The sequence below is a fragment of the Bos grunniens genome, chromosome 6 (genome assembly GCF_055505025.1).
Source record: "Bos grunniens cultivar Pamir isolate PY7600 chromosome 6, Bosgru_T2T1.0, whole genome shotgun sequence".
NCBI lineage: Eukaryota > Metazoa > Chordata > Mammalia > Artiodactyla > Bovidae > Bos > Bos grunniens.
Genome location: NC_141170.1, coordinates 52900553 through 52912728, shown reverse-complemented (window position 1 = coordinate 52912728; position 12176 = coordinate 52900553). Strand labels below are relative to the sequence as shown.

At 42.5% G+C, this 12176-nt stretch overlaps 1 protein-coding gene across 1 annotated transcript in view; it reads right to left on the bottom strand.

Moving 5' to 3' along the window:
* The window catches only part of GABRA4 (gamma-aminobutyric acid type A receptor subunit alpha4), a 73821-nt gene extending 64884 nt beyond the window's left edge, over nucleotides 1–8937 (bottom strand). The window contains exons 1-2 of the mRNA XM_086407687.1: nucleotides 8434–8937; nucleotides 7900–8018 (exon numbers count right to left, since the gene is read on the bottom strand). Of these exons, the coding sequence (XP_086263813.1) occupies nucleotides 7900–8018; nucleotides 8434–8519 (205 nt within the window). The 5' untranslated portion in view covers nucleotides 8520–8937. The remainder of the gene's footprint in view (nucleotides 1–7899; nucleotides 8019–8433) is intronic.
* Nucleotides 8938–12176: the final 3239 nt, after the last annotated feature.

The following is a 12176-nucleotide window of genomic DNA, read 5'->3' as shown; positions in this document are numbered from 1 at the left end:
TGTGATTTGGATTCTACAGTCTCTTGCTGTCTCAAGGGCATCTTTCTTTCAGTTATCCTTTCCCTCCACTCTAATATTAAGTTATTCTCTCCTTGTCTGTTTCCAGTGGTACACAAACAGCTTATGGTATTTCTAATTATTTGGAAAAGGTAACCTTCCCTCTTCCTCTTCTCTTTCATATGTAAACTTTGAGGGGAAAAGAAGGCTATGCTGACTGCCTGGAATTTTCTTTTTATTCACTCCATCATCTATTACAATCTAGTTTTCATGTTTAGGATCCACTAAAATTGCTTTTGTCAGTATTATAAGGTTTTTTTTCCCTATCTACAGCATCATTCCCTCAAAGTTTTAAAATAATCTTATTTCTCTCATTTTTAAAAAAGATCTCTTGATGCTACTTCTCCCGTTTACCAGCTCATTTCTCTGCTCCCCTGTACAGATCCCAGAAAGAAACTCCTCTCATTCTTTCCAGAACACACGCAATCAGACTTTCACTTTCATCACGTCACCAAAGCTGCCTTTGTCAAAATCACTGGAGATGTAGATACTGCTAAATCTAGAGGTCCACTTGATGTTCTTATCTTTCTTTATCTGTCAGAAGCATTAGATATAATTGATCAGTCTTGCCTCCACTTTGAAATACCTTTTTTTTTCTTTACATCCAATCTAAACACTCTCTTGGATATTTTCTTTTGACCTCAAAGGCCATTCCTTTTCAGTCTTCCTGAGACAGAAATTCCTCCTCCTCTTTCCCTACCTCTTAACACTGGGGACTTTGGAGCTCAATATTTGTACTTCTTCTCTATCGCCATTAATTCCTTGGTTTTCTCTGCAGTCTTATGGCCTTATATACCATACACATTGACATATCCAATATCCCTGCATTCCAAGACTATCTTCATTTTACAGCCAATAAGCAGCTCAAATGTAACATATCCACATGCAAATTGTTCAACTACATCCCCAAGCTGCTTCAGCCAGTTTTGGCAGCTCCATTTTTCTAGCTGTTCAAGTCTAAAACTCCTGAGTCAGACCTGATGTGTCCCTTTTTTCTCACATCTCATAGCCTAGCTGTCACCAGTAGACTATAACTTTGAAAAATAGCCAAAAGCCAACCATTTCTTACAATTTTACAGGCTCCTCTGCCACCAACTTGGTCAAAATGGCCATCAGTTTTTGCCTGGTTGATCATAAAAACCTTTCTGCCCTTGACCCTGACTTAACTGTTCTCAATCCAGCAACCAAGGTGAGCATTTGAAAATTAGCTAGTTCAGGTCTCACCCCTAGTGGAATCCTTCCAAATACTTCTGATATGATTCAGAGTAAAAGCAAAGCTCTCACCAGTCTGCGAAGCTTTATACAACCTCATCCTTGTATCACACTGACCCCTTCTTACTCCTCAGCCATGCAGTGACATACTCCACTCCTTCATGCAGTGACACTTCCATTCTCAGCAAGTCTGCATCTGTAGTTCCTTGTCACCAGAAGCCCCCACCTAAAGACAACTTAGGCTCTTTTCTACTTAGGAGCATAGTTCAAATATCCACACATGATCTCTAAATTTCACCCTTCTCCCCTTACTGTTCCTCCTCCAATCCTCTCCAATTTAAATAACACTATTCCCTGTCCATTTTCTCAAAATAAAAAATCCAGGACTCATTTCTTGTTTCTCCCTCTCCTTTACCACCATTATAGGAATCCATCACCAATTTTTTGTTGAATTATACCTCCAATATATATCTCACCTTTATCTATTTATATTCATCTTTGTTGCATTTACCATCTTATTCCAAGCCATCATTAACTAAATGGAGACAACCAGAGAATAAAAGGTTTTTTTCCCCCCCATTGGTCTCCTTGCTTCTAATATCGTCTCAACTCCATATCTAGGCCTTTCTTTTCTTTATGCAGCAGCCAGAGATATCATATTACAATCTAAGTCATACCATGTCATTCCCTCTACCTAAAAAACTCCAATAGAATTGAGGTTCATAAAAGAAAACTCCTTTATGAAAGACCTTACATAATGCGACCTCCTCTAACAGCACTAAGCTAGGCCTATGAGATTCTTCCTCTTGCTTTCTGACTCCAGGCACACTGGACACCCTTCACTGTCTGAATCACATTATTATTTAACTTAGAATCTTTGCGTTTGTTTTTTGTTTTCTTTTTTTCTGCCTGAGACAAGTTTTATTTACTCTTCCCAAGTCTGTCACCTTTAGGTCTCAGCTTAAACATCTACCTCATCCACTGTATCTGAAATAGATCTCTCACTCAACTTATTCTTTATCTTAGCATTTGGATTGTTCCATAGCATTATCTTTAATTATTTGTTTCCCTGTTATTTTTCTCTCTCTACACTGCTTAGCCTGTGTCTGATTCAGAATTATATCTTTACAACTTTCCATTGTTCTTAGCTCGTAACAATTTCTCACTATCTATTGATTTAACCAATGAATGAAAGTGACAAGTTTGAAGAGAATGAAGCTTTATTTTTCTTTTTCCCTGTGGATTTCAACAAAAGCCCCTCGATAAAAGTGAAAGAGGAGAGTGAAAAAGTTGGCTTAAAGCTCAACATTCAGAAAACTAAGATCATGGCATCTGGTCCCATCACTTCATGGGAAATAGATAGGGAAATAGTGGAAACAGTGTCAGACTTTATTTTTGGGGGCTCCAAAATCATTGCAGATGGTGATTGCAGCCATGAAATTAAAAGACGCTTACTCCTTGGAAGGAAAGTTATGACCAACCTAGGCAGCATATTCAAAAAGCAGAGACATTACTTTGCCAACAAAGGTCCATCTAGTCAAGGCTATGGTTTTTCCTGTGGTCATGTATGGATGTGAGAATTGGACTGTGAAGAAAGCTGAGCGCTGAAGAATCGATGCTTTTGAACTGTGGTGTTGGAGAAGACTCTTGAGAGTCCCTTGGACTGCAAGGAGATCCAACCAGTCCATTCTAAAGGAGATCAGCCCTGGGTGTTCTTTGGAAGGAATGATGCTAAAGCTGAGACTCCAGTACTTTGGCCACCTCATGCAAAGAGTTGACTCATTGGAAAAGACCCTGATGCTGGGAGGGATTGGGGGCAGGAGGAGAAGGGGACGACAGAGGATGAGATGGCTGGATGGCATCACGGACTCGATGGACATGAGTTTGAGTGAACTCCGGGAGTTGGTGATGGACAGGGAGGCCTGGCATGCTGCAATTCATGGGGTCGCAAAGAGTCGGACACGACTGAACAACTGAACTGAACTGTGGACTTCAAATGTTCTTTTCATTTATATATTTTTAAAAATATATTCTCTGTCAACATTCAATTAATAAAGCTGGCATGATATATCAATTTAATTTTTAGCTTGAGATATAGGGTTGCAAAGATTCGGACACAACTTAGCGACTGAACAACAATAGATCATTTTAAAACATTTCAAGCATATTTGCATTTCTGTGGGAAAATTATTCCAAATTTACCTAATGTATATCAATCCTAAAGGATATCAATCCTGAATATTCATTGGAAGGACTGATGCTGAAGCTGAAGCTCCAATACTTTGGCCACCTGAAGCGAAGAGCCAACTCATTAGAAAAGATTCTGATGCTAGGAAAGATTGAAGGCAGGAGAAGGGGAAAACAAAGGACAAGATGGTTGGATGGCATCACCAACTCAATGGACATGACTTTGAGCAAGCTCCAGGAGATGGTGAAGGACAGGGAATCCAGGTGTGCTTCAGTCCATGGGGTCACAAAGAGTCGGACACAGCTGAGTGACTGAACAACAACGATATATTCCCCCAATGTTTACTTTTCCATTTAAAACTGTTATTAAGTCTTTAAAATAAAAGTTCTCATTTTACTCCTCTGGGGGCAATGGCGTTTTGCTTACTGTAATGACCTACTTTGTAACAGGAAGGTATGTTCATGAAAATTTGACTCTTGGTCAACAGAAGGATGCAAAAAATGTCTTAGAAGTGGTTGAAGCAAAAGACCAGCTGCCTGACTAAGGTTTTAAAGAGTGAAGTGTGAGTTCTGATCTTGTCTTGTCAACTATAAGACGCAGGATTCTTGGGTAATTCACTGCAATTTTCCCAGCCTCCTCTCTAAGAGAAGAAAAAAGCATGCCCTGCTTATCTTTTTGCATTGGTTGTGATCATCTTATTAGAAATCGTATGTGAAAATGTTTTCAAAAGTGCAGAAAACCCTACTCACATGAAGTCTTACAGTGTTGATGAACAACCTTGCAAAACCCTAGTGCTCCACTGCCGTTTCAGAGAGATTGTGGAAGATGAACCAAGGCAATTATCTCTATCTGTATGTCTCTGGAAGCATTTATTATTCCAGATCATGTGCCTCATTTATTCCAGATTTTGTGCAGAGATGCACGAAAGGATTGTGTAATCCTTCGATCAATGGAAGTGGATAAGGACTGGCTTCCTACAGGTGGTTAGTACCTTAGCTATGCATTTTAAGAAGGTGTATAACAGTGCTGAAGTGGCTAGAGGCCCAGGGGATGCTCTTTACTGTGGAATGGTTTACTGTATGCTGCTTCTAGGTTGGTGCAAGCTCCTTCCAGATGGTAGCAGGCTGGAAGAACTCTGCCTTTTCAGATGTCCCAGTCTAGGTGCCCTCACTCTGCCCCCATCCTTCCCTTTTCACCTTTCTCCTTTCCTCTTCACCTTTCTCCTTTCCTCTTCCAACAGAGACAAAGGAGAGGGAATCCTGGAGGGACGAAAAGAAAGAACCATTTCAGTTCCTTTTACTTCCCCATTGCAAGCTGTGCTGCTGAGTTAAAAATATGTAATTTCATTTCCAAGTCTATTTCAACCCTTGCCTGGCCTACTGAGCAATCACAAACCCTCCCATCTCAGTTCAGATCTTTGCTTTTAGCTTTATTTTAAAGGGAACACTGCTAAGCTGTATAAACAGATATAAAGTAAATGATCTACAAAGAGCAGAAGTAGGATTAAGGGAACCAGGAAGTAAATCTGTATTTATAGCACAATGGTCAAAATCTGAATTATTTTCATTTCATTTCAAAAATGCCAAATTTTCCACAAGATATAAGATGTCCAGGAAGGCATCAAACCTGTGGCATTCAAGAGTTTCTGCTAACAATGAATGTTCTTATTATTTTCTGTGATGCTCATTTATAACACCATGTAAACAGATTACACATTTTTCTGCAGGTGAGAATTACTGTTCCTCTGTTACATCTGGAATACTACATATTTACAGAGAATGACCCACTTCTAATTAATGAATCACATTTACCACAAATATTTATGAGCAACAACCCCCAAAATTGTGCTACATGGTAAATTATTAATAATGAATTGACTACTAACACTTAAAATAATGCAAATTCAACCCCTTCCCATAAAGCTATAAAAGAACCTCCAAGTGGGCAACGAATATCACTTGGCAGAGACAAACAAGATGACTAATGCCCTTGAAACATTTTAGCAGTCCTGCAGCTAACCAAAATCGAGCAATGGCTTCTATAGGTGGATTTCATTTATTTTATTGTCTATATACTATCATGGGAGAAGGTAGCTGGTAAAAAAATGATGCATCTACAATGGATCCCTTCTCCCTTTTGAATTACAACTTGCATTACAACCAACTGGGCAGATGTGATTTTAATTTTCCACATTTAATAATAAAATCATACAGTTTCAATAATTTTGTGCTTTAATTTATGTTCAGGGACATCAATTCACTAATGAATATTTAAACTACATGTGATTTGATACTTCTATTATTTTTTTCCTTTACTTAAAATGTCAAGTTTAAAAACTTTATGGGCAGATAAATCCTTTTTTATTGATATAATACAGCCTTAAATGGCATCACATCATCTGAAACTTTCTCCACACAGTTATTTTTGATCTAAAGTGATAATTTCCCAGTCACTTATGAAAGATCGTGCATTGACAAATGATTCACTTCTGTAAGGAAGCCTTTTTTCAGATTTGCATGAAGGCAAATGCAGGGCTAAGCATCCTACCCCTAGAGAGGCAACATGAGAAGAACTGGGAGAATCTTTCATCCTCTGACCCATCTTTATCACTGTCAAAATGCAAAAACAAACAAAAAAATGAATTAAATCCCTCAATGGCTCCCAGTAACCTTCTCAATAAAATCCAGGAATAAGGAATAAAGTGGGCTCCTGGTTTCAGAAGACTGGATTCCAGTCTATCATTAATATGCTATGTTAGTCTTTCAGTCGTGTTTGACTCTTAAGGAACCCAAGGACTACAGCCTGCCAGGCTCCTCTGTCTATGGAATTCTCCAAGCAAGAATACTGCAGTGGGTTGCCATTCCCTTCCTCCAGAGGATCTTCCCAACCCAGGGATTGAACCTGAGTCTCCTGTGTCCTTTGCATTGCAGGCGGATTCTTCACCACCTGAGCCACCAGAGAAGCCTAATATGCTGTTTCTCAGTATAAATCACTTTCTCTTTCAAACATTCTCCTTTGTTACATGAGAAAAACGAGACTGGTTAGACTCCTAAAACCCATACAATTCTCTTTTATTTTCAACAATTCTTTCTAAGCTGGGACCAAACACCTCTGGAATAATATCTAATTCTGTTCTTTTTCCCAGAAACATCCTGCTCCCATTTACCTTCTACACTCCCCATCCTTATCTCCTAAAACCCTCAAAAGGAAGCACAAATGCCTCAGTGCTTCTAATACTATGATATTCATCAGAAAGTATCTGATGGCATCCCAATCTTTGTGGGTTTGTCTTTTAAGTACACAACTTGATGTGGGTTCCAATATTGCCCATGCCATTTATTAAGTCTGAACTTGGACCAGTTGGTTATCTTCCCAAGCCTCAACTTCTACACCTGTAAAGCAAGGATAGTAATACCTTTCTCTCGGGGTTGTTGTAAGGTTAAACAGTAAGGTTCCTTATCCTTTAAGGTAGAGCCTATGTCTTATTCGACTCATTTCCCAAGAAGTAACTAGATCAGACTAGTGGAAAGAACAGGAACTTGGTGGTCAGGAGACATGGGCTGAGGCTTTAGGTGAAGATTGTTCTCACTGAACTGGACTGAGAGGGTTTTTGAGGTTAAGAATAGTATCTTGAAATTTCTGTGAACCTGGTGCCTAGCACAATGCTTGAGATTCTCATTACATAAGCAAAGGGACTATGAATACGAAAAAGAGAGCAACGATGCTGTGAATGGATGTGCCTCTATTAGACCCTTTATACATATTTACTTTAGGAAGAAATATAGCAGAAACATCCCTGACTTCAAAGTCTTAGGAGGGAAGTAAACAGCCACCTCTCCAAATAAAGTAAAATTTGATCCCAGGGTAGAAAAGAATAGGCAAGGACTGGGTTCTCTAGGAGAGCAGACAGCTTCGTGCCCTAGATTCGTGTCCTAGGTAGAACAGGGTCGAGGTTTTGGCTGAGGAACTAACACCACGTGGGGGGACAGGGGACTTAGAATCAGCTGTCCAAGTGCAACCTGCTCGGAGCAAAGTGGCCAAGTTGGGAGAAGTCCATTCTCAGGGCGCAGAGCAGCGGGCCAATTGAGCCCCGGGTTCCCATTTTTGACTCTTTCCCTTCACCCTCCCCCGCCCAGCAGTCAGGTCCCAGGAGGTAATTAGTGTGGGGGAGACGCAAAGCTGCTGAGGGGGCAGGGAGATGGGAAAGTACCGGTGGGGGCGGTCTTCTTGTCAGAGGTCTTGTCAAACGAGGGGAGAGGGAGAGAGAAGAGACGGGGAGGGAAAGGCGGAGGGGGGGGGGGAGGTGGCGAGAAAGAGAGAGAGACTAACAGATTTTTCATTTTTGCATTCCAGGCATACCTAATGATATTCCCACAGACAGACAGGCAGACGCAGAGAGAGACATACACAGGACACACTTGCGCGTTTGAAATCGTTCATACCCCCAAATCCAGGACGCAGCCTGTTGTCATAACCATCGAGTAAACTGTCCAGGATGCGGGTAAAATTTTCTGGGCATAATTTCTCCTCCTTTTGGTTCTGTCCTGGGGATTCGTTTAAACTGCAAATGCACACGCACACACATACACAAAAAAACAAAAACAAAAACAAAAAAAACAGGCGGAGGGGTTATTTTAAGAATTGATCAACGAACAGGTGGAAACAGGTTTATGTTCTAGGAAAAGAGTCTCTCGCTCCAAACTATAGGAGTCAGGGCTGAGGGATGGAGGAGAGAGAAATGGCCCGGGGAGGCGCAGCCCGCACACACGGACCCCAGTATCCACACTCTTCTCGGACCCCGCGCCCCTGCTGCTCTTGGCGTTTACGCGTTCAGAGCAAAGCCGGGCTCCGCGACCCTGACGTTACAGCGGAGACCAGAGGGTCTGGTTCGCCTTGGGAGGGGCAGGTGGCCATAGGAGACCCAGAACTGGCCCCTTCTTCATCTTCCCCTGACCCCAGCACCCCGGGGAACTCACCAAGCCGCCAGGCACAGGAAGTGCAGGAGGGCGAAACTGACCCCGAAGGACATCGCGATCGCGGGTACCTTCTTGGCAGAAACCATCTTTGCAACATGCCATACTTTAAGCCTGTTCAGGTTTCCAGGCTCTCCAGATGCCCTGAGCAGGGTGCGAGGCGAGGGCAGAGGCTCTCCGCGGCGTGCGCACACTCGCGCTCACACTCGCCCGCGCTCACACTCGCCCGCGCTCAGCCAGCCCCAGCCGCGGTGGGCGCGTGTGTGCACGCGGGCCGGGGAGGCGGATCCTGCCTTTCCTCGCCCCCTCCTTTTCTCGCCGAGCTCTCTAGTGTATGAAGAGCTGTGTATACCGCTCACACTCTTTCTTGCCCGCACCCCGAAGCGGCCAGAGTTAACACCTGGAGCACTGATACCGAAAGGCTGAGCCGAGTTCTTTCCGACGTTTAACTCCTGGGCGTGAGACAGGGGCTGCAGCCTCTTCTCGAGCTCTGGAGCCCCGGCGCCAAGTGTGTCCCCGCCCACGGCTAAGCTTAGCCTCCGCTTCTCCCGCCGGTGGCATTTGGATTTAACCCCTGAAGCCCTTCTCTCTTTAGGTTGTCGAGGACCTGTCTGTACCCATTTTTAAGGCTGGAGGTGGAGAAATGGCGAGATGGATGGGCTTTCTGGGCGAAGGGGTGGGACATCTTGATGGGGAGGAGGAAATCAAGTCTGGACAGAAACAACCTCTGGGACTCTCCCCTTCAGGTGTTGTGGGGCGGCGGAGGAAAGAAAAATCTTCCTAGTAAAAGGGATTGCAACTCACTGGTGCTCTCTCGCCAAACTGTTAGAAGGTGGACTTGAGCCTCATTGTGTTGTCAACTCCTTTGCCAAGCTGTTGCTGCAAAGATAACAAATTCCTTTATGCTACCCGCCGCCGCCTGGCACGCGCATGCCCCCTGCTTCGCTGCTCCATCCTTTCCCTGCAGGGAAGAGAAGTGGAAACAAGGGATAGCAGGTCAAAATCACTTTCACTTTTTGAGACACTTGACACTTTTTCTTTCACTGCAGAGCTGACTCCACATCCAGAACGCATCCGGGAGGAGGGAAAGGATGTCTGGAGAAAGGGAGAGGAGAGAGTAGGAAAAGAGTGTGTGTGTGTGTGTGTGTGTGTGTGTGTGTGTGTGTCTGAGAGAGAGAGCCGATAATCAAGGGACGCCTCAAAGTTCACTCATGACTTGAAAACACTTGGCAGTATAACTTTAGTGTTGTATTGAACAGAGATAAGCACTTTCAGGAGAACTTTTAAAAACTTTAGTTATTGATTCCAAGAAGGAAAGGTGTCTGTCATCTTAATAGTGATTCCTATGGAAATACTTACATGTTGAATCAGTGACCTAAGTAAATTTCTGTATAGGTCCCTAGAACCACCAATAATTATGTTCTGTTTAGACCTTTGATGATTTGTTCACAATTTGATGACTGGTGGACTTATTTGATATGGAAACAATCAAACCAAGGGAGTTTGGGGTTTTTGTGTGTGTGTGTGTAAAATGCAAATTTCTCCTGCCATATTAATCAACAAGAAATGTCACAGCCATCAGCGACTTCTGGCCTCCAAATGAGAATGCAAGCTCCACTAGCTTCAAGGCTTTGGATGCTGCCACCCCCAGGGTGATTGCTGAGGAGCCCGGGGAATGCTAGAAGCTAGGTGACTAAGGAAAACAGGATGGCTCCAGATAGTTGAGATGCATATGAAAGGAAAGAATTCAGGGAGCCTAGAGGGTTGCGTCTTCCTATACGTAGAATGCTAAATTCCTTAATACCTGATCTTTGATGTTCAGACTGCCTGCTCCTTTTGTTGCAAACTAGTGTATAGACTGACTTTCCCCCTGCCCCCTTGGAGCAGTTTTCTCAGAGCTACTGAGATGCTGTCTCCTAGGATCAGAGTCCCAAACATTCCCACCAAATAAAATAACTCTCTAGTTTCAGGTTGTATTTATATTTTTTAAATACAAAACTGAAACTTGTTTGTTTCAGTCTTCTAGTTAAATTTTTTCTTACAAAGAGGAAGACTTTCTTGATTGCCAAAAATGCAGAAGAGCCAGAGGTATACACTCTCACTATATTCTGTACTACTTCCTTCCTGGCTTTTATTACATCTCACTCTAATTCGGTCTGTATCTTTCTCTTAAAGACTGTAATCTCCTGGAGGTCCGGAGCTGGGTAACTTTTCTTATCTGAGTTTACTTTTTTCTATTACAGTGAATGACACCTAGTACAAGGACAAAAAATATTTATTGAATGAACAATTAAATGAATGAATAGCTTGTTTCCAAGTCCATCTTAATTAACTTGGAAGAAACTCAAGTTCAGGCAAGCTCTTGGGGAAAAAAAATGGAAATACTAGTGTATTTCCCAAATAAGCCATGAAAACATTTGTCTCCTCAGATTATCTACATAAAAGATGCTAATACATTATATTATTATTATATCAAACTGTATTATTATATCAAACTATATTACTTCTCCAATCTTAGTGCTTTCCTACACTTTCTAAAATCTAATTCAGTATTCTTTACTTTTCTTTACAATTGCCATTAAATATGCATATACAAAACCGCAGGGCTTCCCTTGTAGCTCACTTGGTAAAGAATCTGCCTGCAGTACAGGAGACCAGGGTTCCATCCCTGGGTTGGGAAGAGCCTTGGAGAAGGAAATGGCAACCCACTCAAGTATCCTTGCCCAGAAAATCTCATGGACAGAGGAGCCTGGTGGGCTGCAGTCCATGGGATCGCAAAGAGTCGGGCACGACTGAGTGACTAACACTTACTTGCTTATATATAAAATAAACAATAGAAAACTATGACCTTGGGGAAAAGAAGTTCCATATTGTTAAAACAAATCATCTTAAAATATTAATTTTAAGTACGTAAAACTAAAACCTCACAAAATATAAAAAGAAGATTTCTCCTTCATATAGCTATTTCCAATTTTATTTTTGCTGACTGACGTCTAGTACTTAAAATCAACTAAAGATAATAGTAGAGACATTTATATTTCATTTTTTTACATCACAGACTTTTATTTACACTATCTAAGGGCTTCCCACAACTGGGTATTGTTTTTGCTTTGGCTTCATCCCTTCATTCTTTCTGGCGTTATTTCTCCACTGATCTCCAGTAGCATATTGGGCACCTACTGACCCGGGGAGTTCCTCTTTCAGTATCCTATCATTTTGCCTTTTCATACTGTTCATGGGGTTCTCAAGGCAAGAATGCTGAAGTGGTTTGCCATTCCCTTCTCCAGTGGACCACATTCTGTCAGACTTCTCCACCATGACCCGCCCGCCCTGGGTGGCCCCACATGGTGTGGCTTGGTTTCAAGAGTTAAACAAGGCTGTGGTCTGTGTGATCAGATTGGCTAGTTTACTGTGATTATGGTTTCAGTGTGTCTGCTCTCTGATGCCCTCTCACAACACCTACCATCTTACTTGAGTTTCTCTGATCTTGGATGTGGAGTATCTCTTCACGGCTGCTCCAGCAAAGCACAGCAACTGCTCCTTACCTTGGACAAGGGGTATCTCCTCCCAGCTGCCCCTCCTGACCTTGAACGTGGAGTAGCTCCTCTCAGCCCTCGTAAGCTCGCACAGCCACCGCTCCTTGGACCTGGAGTTGCACCTCTCGGCTGCCGCCCCTGACATTGGGCGTGTGGTAGCTCCTCTTGGCCGCCGCCCTGAAGTGACTGGTGATAGAAGCAAGGTCCGAT